Here is a 15,170-nt window from a genome sequence, read left to right as displayed (position 1 = left end):
CCCATGAAGGTCAGAGATGAGCCGAGGGTCCCACAGAGTGATAGTTGGCTCAGGAGCCACAAGCTGGTGGCAAGCAAGGTTCTGGAGTTTGACAACTTGGATTTGAGTGCTCATCACCTGTGTGACTTCAGGCAAATTACCTCACTTTGACTCTTCAGAGATAATAAAATCAATTTTGCAGGACCACCATGAGAATTAACTTCTTTCTCTGAGCTCTTGTTTAAGGAGAATTTGATCTGTGCCAGGGACATTGTTCTGACTGCTGGACAGTGAACAGACTGAGGTTGTCCTGTCTTCATCCCCTTGGAGTCAGAGATGTTGAATAAATAATCATATGATAGTGGGGTAAAAAGTGCTACAGACATTTAAGAGAGAGAGACTTTGTTAAGATGCTTAATAGGACAGTAGGTATCAATCATCTATTTTCAACTATGTCATTTTAAATAGACATCTCTAATTCCTCAAAGTAGGGGAAAATTTGACGTCCACGATGGAGGACCTGGGCTTGCTTCTACCACGTCTCTTGTGGGGCTTCACCTCTTGGGGCGGGGGCTCCCTCAGGTCTGCCTTCTATTCCCTGAGGGCGTGGCCCCACTGTGGAGGCTTCCAGGTGAGCTGTTGGGATCTCGCCCGGTCCAGGCCTCATGTTAGAATTGCTTTTTCGACTTCTGCCCAACAAAGCCTGTCCAGCCCTCATTCTCAGACCTGATCACATCCCCGCACCAAACGCCCACACCGGAGCCCTGGAGCCCAGCTCTTCCCCAACGCCTTCCAGGCTCACTTAGCCGGCCATGATCTTTCCCTCCCCAGATCTATGTGGGTCCTACACTGCTCACTCTGTGGTCAGACAGCGAGCCTGTATTTTGTGCCACTTTTCCTCACTGTGTGAAGATAACTACTATACCCTGGGACCCAGTAAGTGCAGACCTGTCTTCCAAGCCCCAGCACCGAAGTTTGTGACCATCCTTCTGCGGCCATTCCAGTCTCTTTAAACACAGCACTCCTCTTTTGCTTCTGTTCCAAATCTTTATCCTGACCCTCATCAGCCACAAAAGCAATAAGCTGTTGCCTGCATCTTTCTGTGGCTAGACTGTGAAAGAATCACGGCCACCTAGCCCAGGGCCAGCATTTGGTGGCACATAGTAGAATCTCCCTGAAGGAATGAGACCAGGTTTGGCTTTGTCCACTTTGGAGCTAAGAGGGCGAAGCAGGTGAGGAGGTGGAGCCCTCTTCACCATGTGGTGAGGTCCTCACTGGCAGATCACCCTCTCACTCCTTGTGGTCCCTTGTTTACCTCCTTCATGGTCCCACTCCATGTCTGAGTTCTGATCCTGCTTGAGGAAACCAAATCATCTTTAATCTAAATCTACTAAACGCCTCTATACCACAGTAGGGGTTCTGTATGCATTCAAGAGTTTCCACTTGATTCACTTTATATTTATGAAGAGACTAGAATGATAGCTATAACAAAATCTTCCAGAAGTAAACAGAAGTATTTAATCTTTTAAAAAAAAGAGTATCAATTAACCTTTCTATTTCAGAAGAAATCAGCAGTGGTGTGTTTTTGGCCCAAATATATCTGTGCTTTGAAGAAACAGATGCTTTCTAAACCTCCTGGAAGTCATACACACAGTAACTTCTTAGACAATTTTTCTGAAGGAATTGTATTAGTATAACTTAAGATTAAAAAAGAATAGAGAATGGTGTAATTTCATCTGTTTGTTGTGCCAGTGAACACTTAACAAAGACCCTTACTTTGTGCCATGATCCCCATGTTATGGGAGTGGCCACTGTGTTAAAGAGCCAAAGTCACAAAAAGCCAGGATTCCTACTGGGTTTTTCTAACATTTAAGCGACTGCTCATCCATGACATAGCAGTGATCTGTATTCAGTGTGATGATAATGTTTTCATATGTTCAATTCTGCACTTATCTAGAACTGGGACATATTTAATTTGTCCCCAAGTCCCCAGGGCCTCTTACAGTGCCTAGATCTGGGTGTGCAGTCAGACACTGTGTGATGAATGGATTCTCAGATGATTGAGGGAAAAGACAGGCACTACCTTTTACACTCCTCGAAAGCTTCCTTTACTCAGCTAAGAGGTTTCTTTCTGTGGAAGGTATATTTCCCCCCAAATAAACTTGAAGTGTGTGTCAATACCAGAATGCAAGGAGATCAAAAGGCCTTTCTTTTTATTCCTACTCTTCCCACAAAGTGAAAAAATTCCTTTTTTACCTAAAATATCTGCACCAGATCGTACAATGCTGTCTCTTAACGCAAGTGCTTATTATTGTGGCTAATTTGGTCACATGTGTTGGAGGGAGAACAATGCCTCAGAAATTTTTAAAAGCAAAACAGCAATCTGAAGCATTTGTTGTAATGAGATGTAAATTGCCAACATCGGGGAGTACAGCCGACTAAAATTTACAATGAAATGATTCCCCCCATCTTAAATTAAAAGCACTAGAGGCCCTCCCTACTCTCCCTAAAGAAACCACAATTTTTTTTATTCCTTTTCTTCCCGATTCTGTAATGCTGAACACCATGCTTTAATTGACCGATTTTATTCCTTCACTCATCTGCCATTTACTGAGCCTCTGTCCTGTGCCTGGGCTCTTTGTAGGCACCAGCCGCAGGCCTGTGGCTCTCAGAATCACTATTAGCAAGTAGGAAAGCTGAGTGCAGAGCTGAGGAGACTCTCCAGCGGTCACACAGCTGGGAGTCTTACCCCAGTCTCCGGGAAGGTCCTTTCCATGATGTGCCTTTGGCTGGTTTGCCTAGCTGCCTGCCTTACTCAGCTGAGGTACCTGGTGCTTTGGGTATACTGTGCCCTGGGAGGAAAGCCCTGTCAGTCCCTGAGGAGATCAGTATGAGCAGAGATGGAGAGAGGGTGGCTGTGGAGTGTGAGGACCTACTCTGCTAGGCCACCAGAGGCAAAGTAGACCAGCAGGGGCCCAGGTTCACAGAGCTAATAGTTTAGCAGAGAACAAAAGTTAAGCACAGAAGTATACCCTGTGGGCGGAATGGATGGTGGGGAGGGGGGGACTGATTTACCAAGCATCTGCTCTGAGCCAGTCTCTCAAGTGATCTTCTCTGTATGTGGTTAATTCATTTAATCTCAAATCCTGCCTGGTCACTGTCCTCACCCTCCATTAAAGTGTGGCAAGCAGGTCAAAGAGGTTAAGTAATTATTTATGTGCAAATTGTCTCTCAAGGAGAGAACCTGAACCAAACACTCTGTGAGCCTTGATCTCTGACATGAAAACACACAATTCCTGCCTACCCCAAGCCCCACAGTATCATGGAAGAGACAGGTAGAACAGTTGATGGTCTGAAAGAGTGGGGCTGGGGACAGAAAGGGTCCAAAGGAGCATAGAGCTATACTATCCAAGGCAGATCCCAGTCCTCCTAACTTGGTGCTTAAACCCCTGTGAGTCTGTCTCCAAATCTCAAGCCAGTGGGGAAGAGGATGCCTTACTTCCATCTGAGGGACAGGACAGCCCCATGGTAGAGGAGGCATTTGAATCAGGCCTTGGTGGAGCATCAGTGAATAGAGAAAGTGACACAGAGTGTGGAGAGGTGAGGCAGGCCACTTGGACTAGACCAGAGACTAACCACGGGGAGGAGACCGACAAGCCATGGAGCCAGAGAGACGACCCTCTCCACTCTTGCTCCCCTGGTGTCCCTGATATCCCTCTGTAGATCTTGTAGAGGCACAGTCTTTTGTCTGTAACAGTAGCCATTATCCTGACTAGATGCTTCTGATTTACACTTAGTCTTTATTTCTACTTCTTGGGCTGTAAGAAATATTAGACATTCAAGAGAACAGCTCCCCACCTACCCACACATCTGCCCCAAGCACTACTACTCAGCAGTAGAGCTTTATTTTACAATCTTTCCCCAACCTATAAAAGACCACTTTTACCACCAGCAACAACAATGTACACCGCCCCCCCTCCCATGTCATGAAGAACCTGCTAGTAGTCTGCTATATGGCAGGCACTGCTCTGGGCTCCAAGATTGCAAAGGGGAGTAACGCTTTGCTCTTGAAGATCTTCACAGTCTAACATTAGAAACAGACTTTAGAGTGATGATTCCATGCCTGGGAGCTGGGCTTCACAAAGGAGACACCTGAGTCATGTCCTAAAATCTGACCAAAAGCTGGGCAGACAGATATGGCAGCCTTCAGGGCCTAGACAACAGCACAGAGACCTGGGGCAGCATAGCATCTGGGAAACCTGAGCAAAGGGGACTATTGGGAGGGAGCAAGACATGTGCTCTAGAGATGGAGAGGCTGGTTGTCCTGGGCCTTTTGGAAGCTATGGTGTGGGACTTAATTCTGAGGGAGCCTAAGCAAGGAAGGAGGAGGTCATGTGGGAAATCTCTTAGGCAGCTGTTGTGGAGATGAATGGAAGAAAACCAGATGGAAGTCATAGCTGGGCTAGATTCCCTTTTTTTTTTTTTTTTCAAAGCCTTCACTCAGGGAAGGAAAAGGAGGTTTTTAAAGGAAGGACAACAAGATCTTGTCAAAATGGCCCAAGAGCCAGTGGCACAATGGACCTCCTCTCAGCCCATTCCTTTGTCCTGTTGCTGAACATCAGAGCAGGAAGAGACCTCACGCACCAACTCAGCCTTGTGCTTTAGGAGAAACTGAAGTAATTAACTTTTCCCAGGTCTGAGAAAAGATCAAGTGCTCCAATTAAGGTTTGTAGCTCAGAAATTCAACCTGAGATCTGGTACAGATAGGAGAAATTGTTGGCATCTGCTTCTGAAACTTCATTAATTCACTGTTGTCATTCTTGTATTAGTTTACCACACATTCAGAGAGCACCAGCTCAGTTCCAGGCGCTGAGGGCAAAGGGAACAAGACTAGGCCCGGCCTTGAATAGGTCGCACACTATTGAGTGATGCGATAAGAGTGATTACGATGCTCTCAGTCCTTTCCTCCGCCAACTTCTGCATCTATCATTCAGTTGCCTGTCATCACGTAATTAAAACATGGCAGAGCCAGGAAGAGGACCCAAATTCTCTCTCCCAGGATAAAGGGAGCTCTTTTATCTGCACTGTTCTGCTCCCCAGGCATCTTGCATTCACTTTGTGCAAAGTTCATGCTTAAATCTTTAGAAACTACAGAGATCCTGTCTTGCAGATGACAGCTGCCAGCAACTCAGGATTGATTTTCTCATTCTGGGAAGCCTTGCCGTGAGGAGTTTTAGTAATAAACCCACCAGTACCTTCCCTACCACCAGCCAAAGTCTAGTATGTGGCATCTGAACATAGAGCTGCGACCAGATTGTTGCACAAGGAGTTAGTACTTAAAATGCGTTCTATCCAGCTGTCCACACGGTTAGGATAAAAGGTTGGACTATGCATTTATCAGTCACTTAAGTTATATGCACAGCCATACACAGCTCCCAGCCCCAGTCAACTCCTAAAATGTTTGCACAGGGAGAATATCTGGTATGCTAAATTCTGATGGTTTTTGGAGTTGTTCTTCCACAAAAGTTAATCAAGTCATCTGGCCTTATTTACCCATTTTCATCCCATTTCTCTGCCCTTCTGTAATCAAGACACAATAGGTGATTTTAAAAAAAATGCCCGTCATTTTTAAAAGCTAATGGAGAACAACAACAACAAAAAAAAAAAAAATCCCCCTTAAGAAGCTACTGCATTTATCTGGCTTCCTTTCACTGTTTAAACCTCACGTAATTTGTGTTGATTGCATTAAAATAAAAATCAGAGTAGCTGCTGGATCAGGCAATCAAGAGCATAATCTGTATTGTATTTTAATTTTTGGTTGGAATGCTCTTGTGTAGATACTAGGTCCTAGGGATGGGGAGGCCTACATACCTCTCCCCATAGCTTTCCTCACCGTTCTTCCTCCATGGCCCTCTCTCCTGCAGGCTATGGAGATGGGAGTTTTGGCAACTACACAATTTTCATTTCCCTGTAATTGCTATCCCTTCTCCAACACAGTCCAAAAGAACCACTTTCCTGTGTAGGAAATTGAGTCCCTGACTCTCCATGGAGACGATGACAACCTAGAAGACTGCTCCTCATTCATACTTAGAGTCTAGTCCATTCTTGTCTTCCAGTTTCCCACCTTTTCCCTTGTGACAGTCATACCTCATATTATTTTCAGGTCTGGGGTTAAGCATAGTACATAAGACAAAAATAAGCTAGCATATTTTTGTGCTGATAGATGCATAGTTAAAAATATTTGCCTTTTATTTTCCTTGGAGTTCTAGACAGATCTCTTTTCTTAACTGCCTAGGTCCCGCCATTGACTTGGAAAAAGTAAAGTCAGAATGTCTCGAGCCCGAGCCGGAGTTACGGAGCACTTTCAGTGAGGAAGCAAATACGTCGTCCTATTACCCCGCTCCTGCGCCTGTCATGGACAAGTATATCCTAGACAATGGCAAGGTAGTGTTTTAAGCTCAATATCCGTTCCCTGCAAGTGTGTGCTAGTCAGAGTCTAAGGATGGAGAGTATAAGGATGGTGGGAACCTTCTAAAACACAGCTTGACTGGTTGGCCTCCTGGCCTAGTCTTGAGTGACTATTTGCAGAACTTGTGGGACTGGGGACCGAACTCAGGGGCCTTCTACCTCCACGCCATACCCCCAGGCCTGTTTTACACTTTTATCTGGAAACAGGGTCTCACTAAGCTGCTGAGAGCCTCACTAAGTAGCTGAGGCTGGCTTCGAACCTGCGTGATCCTCTTGTCTCAGCCTCCCAAGTACTGGGATTTTAAGCATGTACCACCATGCCCAGCTAAACTAATTGACGTTTTAAAATAGCTGATTAGTGAGAAAGATTAAAGACAATTCTCATAATAGTTGGATGAGACTTTTCCTACCTTCTTCTGAAACCAAATGTCTAAAGTTTTTAAGAGGAACTGGAAATGAAATGCCTGATCTGCAGCATTTCATTCAAATCAATGTGTGAAGTCATTCGCTGTTTGCAAGTGAACATTCACTTTCACTCCCTGTTCCTAGCTCCGTGTTAGATACCAGGGACTCAGGGATGAATGAGACACTCCCTGTCCCTACGCTGCCTTTTCACCGACTGTTTGGCAGCGGCTAGTCCACAGTCCCAGGGTCACCTAGCACACCCTCAGATTTTCTTGTATGACTCTTGAAAAAAAAGAAAAGAAAAGAAAAATACTATTTACAATAATATTGATAGAGAAATGAAGATTAATGGAATAGCCTTTAGAAATCTTCGTCACATAATAACATAGCACAGGGCAGGAGAGGAAACCATTCAGGCATCCTTCTGACATCAGATGAATTTAACTTTGGAGAAGTCTGTCAGAGCCCTCTATCGAGGCCCTGGTACAGTCCAGCCTAGTGCTGCACTCTGTCACCATGGCTTACGCTGCCCCGTCACCTCCCCTTCTCCCCAAAGAGTCATCTGTGTCTGTTCATTTTTCTTGCCTCATGCTTCGAAAGATCTCTGTTTATCTGCTATTGTTCCCTGGTGGGTTGATGAGAAAGAAAAGGTTGTTTGATTGGGGTTTGTCCAGATATATCCCTGCAATTGGCCACCCTGAGCCAAAGCAAATATTGTCAGCCAGGGAAATGAAACGTGTTACTCTTCGGGGCTCTTGGATGTGCTGCCATTCTCTGTATCTCCCGCCGCCGAGCACTTCTGCCCCTGCAGAGGCAGGACTCATGGGGCAGGCCACAGGCCTGGCCCTGCCCCACTCAGCAGGCTTTCTGAAGTCAGCTTTGCAGAGGAGAGGAGGCATGAGCAAGTGGAGATGGGCAGCCTAGAGCCTGCGTTTATAACATCTTCTATAGCACAGCTCTACCTTTGTCCTACCTGTGTGACCTTGGGCAGGTTCTTCACCTCTCTGGGCCTCAGTGTCCTGACCCATGGAAGGTGGATCAGACTGATGCTCTCCGTAGGCCTCTTTGGACTCAACACTGTGCGTCTGAGTTTGGTGAGCTTTCTGTGGTTGAAGATAACAGGAGGACCTTGCTGCATTTGTTGACTTCCTTTTATTTGTGACCACATTGTGGAGCGTCTGGAATGTTTTTCTTAAAGAAGCTTCCAAGAAAACTCTGTTCCTCTCTTGCTTTGTAGGCTGATGGACAGTTCCAGAGCATTGCAGGGGGCCTCTTTTGCAATGATAGCATTCTTCCTGAAGAAAAGTGGTCTCTCAAACCCCATTTAATTTCTTTACACATGAATTGAACAACTATTGAAAATGCCTATTTTTTGTATCAGTATGTTGCTATAAAATTAACCTGGTTTTTGTTTGCAAATAATTTGTATGCAGAAATCAGATTTATTAAGGGAGAGGAAAGGAAGCAGACACGCTGGGAATGGATGGCAGCTTTCCAGAGCGGCCTTCCCCATAGCCCACCACTAGTGCTCCTTGTTCCTACTCTGCTGTCTTTGCTGGTCCCTCCTCCTCTCTATGAACAGAGGCCTGAACCTCTGCATGGCCTAGAGTACTGGAATGGGACTCATTTCCTAAAAGGAAAAATACTTTATCCCATAAAACATTTTATAAGTTAATATTTTGATCAAGTACCATCCTACCAGATGCCATATTTTTTAATAGCCTCTCCTGACAAATAATGCTAACATTTTGGTCAGATACTGTGATTTGTATGAACAGGCTTTGCCACACATGTTAACTTCTGATTCTGTTTAAGTGCTTTGCTTTTCTTTGTCTAAGATGTTTTACTTCAAAAACTCATCAGCTCATTGGATCATAAAGCTACAGAGATGATTAAAGTTTAAATAGTCTAATTTATACATAGCATGAATGGGAAACACATCCACACAAGAGACTGGTCTACAATCATACAACAGATTAGAGGCAGGTAGGAACTAGAAGCCAGGTTTTCTGGTTCCTGGGCAGTTCTCTTTTCAGTCTATCCCACTGTGCCCCTGAACTGCACATTGCTCCAAGTGATCCTGGGTTTGCTGATCTCAAAGCCCTTGTCTCAGATGCCCCAGCATATATTTGCGATTGGTCTTACTTAGACCTGTTTCTTTCTATGCTGAAATTTGACCTTCTACTCAAGTGAATGTCAGAAAATATTTTCTTCTCCAAGGAACAACAGCTCATTAGAACTGAAAACCAGTACCATTAAGACATATTAGTTTCTTACTGCTTTGCATTCAGACCAGTCTGATAACTTTGTAGGAGACTGTAGAGAGTAGAGGCCAAGCCTTGACCCACCACGTTGTAGTGCAGAGGGCTGGGTCAGTGGCTGGGAACACAGCAGGGATGGAGCTCAGACCTGAAGGAGCTGAAGAGCTTTCCTTCCTGGTCTTTACATGGGTGCTTGAAAGATTAGCACGCTCAGGACAACAAAAGGGAAGGCTTTCATTCCTGGATAGGAAGCAGAGACATAGAGAGAGGAAAAGGCCAAGGATTCAGCACTTAAGGGAGGGTGCTCTGTCCTTCCTACATTGAACTCATCACATTTAAACCTCAGAACAACTCTGTGAATTAGGTGACCATCTACCTATTATACAGTTGAGAAAAATAATGACCAGAGAAGTAAAACAACTGGCCCATGTTAATCAGCTAGTTGGTAGAGGAGACAGGATTCAGAGCCAGGTCTGGCAGCTTCAGAGCCCATCCTCCTTCTGTTGTAGCACGCTGGAGATAGAAGGCAGTGAGCAAGTTGAGGAGCTTTGTAGAGTGACGGTTATTGCAGGGAAGTAAAGGTCAGTAGATAGAATGGAAACGAGATGTTCATGGGCTGAGGAGGTCAGCTCTGATGTGACAGGGGCATTCAGAATTCCAGAGGGTTGGCATAAAAACACAAGGGTTGAATGACAGCTGAAGTCATCTAGTCAAAGAAGGAAAGCAGTGCTTTAGGGGCAGTGAACATGCCTGATTACAGGGAGCAGTGGCTAGGCTAAGGAAGCCAGTCCAGTCTATGGCTTCCGTCCCAGCTCTCCCGTCTGCAGTGGCCATGGCACTGGGATGGCACAGGAGGGGCTGACAGGTGTAGAGGGAAACCCAAGAGGAAAACCGAGCACTGGTTTAGTAGGTCTGCGATTTTTAGCCACATCAGCAGCACCGTGACTCTGGGGCAGCAGGGAAGGTCGGTGGGCATTGGGGTACAGGGATGGGAGCTGGGATCTTGAGTTCAAATTTTACTGATTGCATTTCCTAGAAAAAAGTAAGTTGATCCCTCTGGATCTCTGTTCATATCTGTAAAATAGGAATAATAATTTCTACCTTTTTCAATCCCTTAAAGTCTTGATGAGAATTCAAGAGATTGAGTTCATTAGAGGTACTAGAAAAGTACTAGGGTTCCCCTTTCTTCTAGAACATTGGTTAAAATGACTGTTATCTGTTCTTTAAGGATAAAAAAATAAAAGATTATAGGAAAACAAGGCCCAGAAGAGAAGAGAGCAGAAATGTTTGGAAGAATTGCCATGATTATCCACCTGTAAGGTTTTCTGATTCAGAATTTAACTCAGAGTTCTCTGTTTTCCTCCTCTCTAAGGAAGCATATTGGTGGCTCCAGAGTGTCATTAGGGGATGTGACTCAGGGTCCAGCAGGGAGCAGCAGGGCAGCTGTCCCCAGCATGCCTGATCTAGGACAGACTGCTCACCTACAGGCCAGACTGCCAGAAAAGGCCAAAATTTGACCTTGGGATCTTGTAGCCTAGCCAGCCCAGACTGCGTACCTCACAGAGGGTTGCTTATCTTTCTGAGGCCCATGAACTGATTTTCAGCACTGAAGTTTGTGGCACCAAGAGCCCAGGTGTCCCTGGTTATCTGATCTCCTACAACAGTCTGAATGATCTTTGCGCAGGAGATGAAGGCAGCCATGACAGGTAGATTGTTTGCTTACTAAAAGCTATGGGTGGGCTGCTTGCTATTCTTTTTTTCTTTGATAGTTGGAAAACTTTAGTAACTGGTGAAGAAATAAGTATGACTGGCCGATCCATGAGCCATTTCTGTGCCTGCATTGCTCACAAGCCAAGCTTTAGTAGAAAGATCTTTAATTATCTCTGAGCTGTCAGGCTTGTGGTCTGCCATCAGTTGGGGCACATAAGCCATCTGAGAGACCAGAAACTCTTGAAAGGTCCCCTAACCATGTAACAGTAACAACCTACATGTCTTTCTAAAAACGAGGACCTTTTGTAGAGCCTTCTCATGCTCCTTAGAAAGTTTATCTCCTTAGCAGCTGGCCCCGCCATCCCACAGAGACCATTTCTTCCCTTCATAGACTCAGCAGAAGCATAACATAAATGGCAATTTCAAAGTCAAAACTATTTTTCAAATGATTGTTAGTAAGTGTTTTGCAAGTTGTTAAGATAGCTAAAAAGGAGAACACATTTAAACGCCTGCAGCTTATTGCTAGACCCTTCTGGGAGCAGAGAGAAGATAGTAATTTATTGGCTCTGCACTACAACGTTCTGCCTGCTTCTCTTATAGGGAGCCTGAGACTGTGTTTTCTATGCTATGTGTCATCAGAATCAAACCGGGTACATTGCTGCTATGCTTAATTTGTTAAAAATCATAGGTGCTCTGAGCCAGAATGATGAATTCTAGATGAAGTCCAACTCTCCCACTTGTAGGGTAGGCAGACTGAAGCTGAGAGGCGGGAACTGCTGCAGAACCACACTCCCCTTGGCGGCAGGGAGCTCTCCCCACTCCAGCTGGCAGGGTTGTCAAACTGAGCTCGGAGTTGAAATTATCTAGGATTCTTGAAACCAACCTGATGCCTAGGCCACACCCAGACCGAATAAATCAGAGCCTGGGAGAGGGGGCCCCGGTGCCAGAGGTTTTTATAGCTCTCCAGCTAACCCCTACATGCAGCCCCCACTGCTGGAGGATGTATGTCCCAGAATGGTCATATAAAGGGAGGCTCGTCTTCCTAGTGTGACACAGAAAGGAGTTAAAACTCCATGTCCTGAGATTCGGCCGGGCTCTGAACAGCCTGGTGATGACACGAACATCGTGTCAAATCCTAGCTCTGCTGCTTCCTAGTTAAATGACTTCGGGCGAGTCACTGCACCTTCTGGACCTGGGTTTTCCATCTGAAATGAAAGTGGTGTCATAACACCTCCATCTAGGGTGGCTGGAAGGACTTGAGGTAGTAAATATGCAGCACTACAGCAAGGCCTGGTGCATTGCAGGGGTTCAGTTGCTGGTGGCTATTATTATTGGCCCTAGAGAGAGTTGATTTGGTATCTGTGGCCCAGACTCTCTTACAGTCATGTAGCAACACTTGCTAAAGGACATGGCGGCCTCCAGCTGCCCTCCTGTGCAACTAAACAGGTGTGGTCTTCTTATCCCTTTCAGGTCCATCTGGGCAGCGGGATTTGGGTTGATGAGGAGAAATGGCACCAGCTACAAGTAACCCAAGGAGATTCCAAGTACACGAAGAACTTGGCAGTCATGATTTGGGGAACAGATGTTCTGAAAAACAGAAGCGTCACAGGAGTCGCCACAAAAAAAAAGAAGGATGCAATCCCGAAGCCACCCCTCTCTCCACACAAACTAAGCATCGTCAGAGGTAGTCACTGAAGGAGCACATGGCTGAGATGGGGTCCTTTACCCTAGCACAAATGCATTACCCTAGGCACAAATCAAATTCAAAAAATACTGGAGCCCCCCCTGTGCCAAGCCCTGGGCAGGGCTCAGGGAGGCAGGAACATATAGCCCAGATGTCCCCCAGGGGCTCACAATGAACAGGACAAATGACTATGGACCAGAAATTTGCATGAGAGCCAGAGACCTATGCACCCTGGGAGTTCTTAGGAGGGGATGATCCCTTAGCTGGGAAACCAGGAAGAATACTGAGGAAAGGGTCACTGAATGGCACCTCAGGGGGCAGTCCAGACATGAAGATGTATGGAGAGGTGCTTTAGAAGGCAGAACCAAGATGGGAAGGGCTGCCATGTGTGCAGAGAGCAGGAAAGGTGGAGGCTGGGGAGGCAGTTCTTGTGGTTCTAGCTCTATACATGGGACAATTAGTGAAAGGAAGGCCAGCTGGCTGTCACTGGCTGCACCATCCTCCTGAGGCGTGGGAGGGCAGGCAGAGAGACAGGGAGTCTTGTGTCCCTAGGATATGGCTTATCTTACCCAGGACTTCTGTGTCTGTCCTTCCTTCCTTCCTTCCTTCCTTCCTTCCTTCCTTCCTTCCTTCCCTCCTTCCTTCCTTCCCCTCCTCACTCCCTCCCTTCTCTTCTTTCTTTCCTTCCCCTCTTTCATCTTCTCTCCATCCATTCACTAAGTTCTTCGTTCTTTGCCAGGCCCTCTACTGGGTTTTGAGAGCACAAAGAAGGACTAGGCTCAGTGCACCCACAAAGAGCTCGCAGTCTCATGGTGAAAGTGAACATAAGAACAACCAGTTACCATGCCGATAATACAAAGCACAGAGACAGGGTTGTAGCGAGAATACGATTACTAATAGTAAAAGCTATTACTATGCTTCGGGTTCTGTTTTTTAATACATTATCCTCCTAATAGTCCTGCTGTTGGCTACAATTATTATCACCGAGGCACAGGGATGTTAGGCAACTTGCCCAGGTCTCAGGAGTGAGCCCAAAGTCCAAGGCTGCAGGGCTGACTTCAGAATTTGTGCTTCTAGACTCTGATTTCCAAGTGTCCAGGTCTGCCCTGTGTAAGACTCATTGTATTAGCACGTTTATTTCGAGCAGGCCCTGTGGTGTGAGCAGGGTCTGGGGACAGGCAGCCGATATGTCCATGAATGAGTCAGACAGTTCCAGGTGTGAGGAGCTTTGTTAAGTGATATGGTAGGATAAAGAGGGCTGGCACAGTGGCAGTGGCAGAAGGATTGAGGAGTGACACCGGGCTGAGAGCTGGATATGGCAGAGGCACCAGGACGAGTTGCAGATCCCAGGGTGGACGAGCTCGAGGGCTGAAGTGGCTGGGCATGGAGGGCGAGGGCGGGCAGTGGAGGACAGCCATTCACAGGGCCGTGAAGGCCACAGTACGCAGCTGGCTTCCCTCTGCTCAGAACAGAGGAGTGGCAATCTCTGAATGTGACCCCAAGGCCATCAGCTAGGCTGATGCAGGGCCCTCGAGGAGAGGCAGCACTGCCACGGGTGATGGGGAGAGCATGGAGGTGGCCAGATGTATGTGAGCTCTGGAGGTGGAGGTGGCAAGACAGAGGGACTCAATGGCCAGCCTGAGGTCACAGCTACAAGGGTTCAGAGCCTGTATTCAAACCCACACTCGCCACACATGCCCTGACTCTGGTCTGGGGCTTATCGCTGCACACAGCTGCCTCCCCTGCCTGGTTGGCTGGTGATTAATTGATTTAGGCAGCCACTTATTTTTAGATAATCAGTGGTAACCTTTAGTCTGGCTTCTGTCTGAAATGGTGAATCCTGATTTGGGAAGCCGCCCTGGAAAATAGGTCTCTCTGCCTCACCTGGTAGGTGGCCGACCTTAGATTCTGCTAAGCTTGTAGAGATGTGACTCAGCAGGTCCCAGGTGCCTTTGGATAACCAGTGGCCTCTGCCATTGTCACATCGTGGTGCAAAATCACCCATCCTGTGTTTGTCTCAGAGCCTGAGAGCTGTATCCGATTCTCCACATGTTCATTGCCCAACACAATGCCTGGAACTTAGTAAATGACAGTTGAGAGAGAAAAAATCACCAAGACTTGCATTCGGATCCCTGGCCAACCTTAGTATGTTTTTTTTTTTCCCCCTAAATCACTTTCCTTCCATTTTTCAGTTTCTTGGGCTATAAATATACTTCTAACGAGTTCAGAGCTGCCTAGGACAGTATCAATGAAACTATCTAGAAGAATCCATCTCAGTATTACAGACTCGCTGCTAAATCCTCTAAGATTCCCTCCCTAAACCACATCCCCATCTTCAGCCCCTTTTTAAACCTTCTCTACTTTTTGCAAATATGATTATCTATACCTATCTCTCAAAAGATGTCCTATCTTTTCTTTCATAGACTTTAAGTAAAAGAATTTCCATATCTTCAAAAAACCCACACATACAGACTTAACTGCATTCTCCATTCTGCCTCATGTGCCAGAAGTTTCCTTCTCTTATTTGGGCTGGCAGTTCTCTTCACTGGGGTTCGGCAGTCCAGTCCACTTACCATCCTCATACCTGTCCCTCCAATTATACTCCTGTTCTACTGAATCTTCCCAGCTCAGCTTATATAGGCTTTGATTACTCATTTCAGATA

General features: G+C 46.2%; 2 protein-coding genes across 2 annotated transcripts in view; both read left to right on the top strand.

Annotated features, from left to right (window-relative positions):
• AGBL4 (AGBL carboxypeptidase 4) overlaps positions 1–15,170 on the top strand; it is a gene marked incomplete at both ends in the record, with an annotated part of 1,136,473 nt that overhangs the window by 933,183 nt on the left and 188,120 nt on the right.
• The window catches only part of BEND5 (BEN domain containing 5), a gene marked incomplete at both ends in the record, with an annotated part of 47,544 nt that overhangs the window by 26,531 nt on the left and 5,843 nt on the right, over positions 1–15,170 (top strand). The window contains 2 exons of the mRNA XM_080693483.1: positions 6,275–6,423; positions 12,294–12,507. Coding sequence (XP_080549609.1) covers positions 6,275–6,423; positions 12,294–12,507 — 363 coding nt within the window. The remainder of the gene's footprint in view (positions 1–6,274; positions 6,424–12,293; positions 12,508–15,170) is intronic.

The sequence above is a fragment of the Muscardinus avellanarius genome (genome assembly GCF_963383645.1).
Source record: "Muscardinus avellanarius genome assembly, chromosome: 3".
Taxonomy (NCBI): Eukaryota; Metazoa; Chordata; class Mammalia; order Rodentia; family Gliridae; genus Muscardinus; species Muscardinus avellanarius.
The sequence above is the reverse complement of the archived record's forward strand: the minus strand, read 5'-3'. Positions and strand labels throughout refer to the sequence as shown.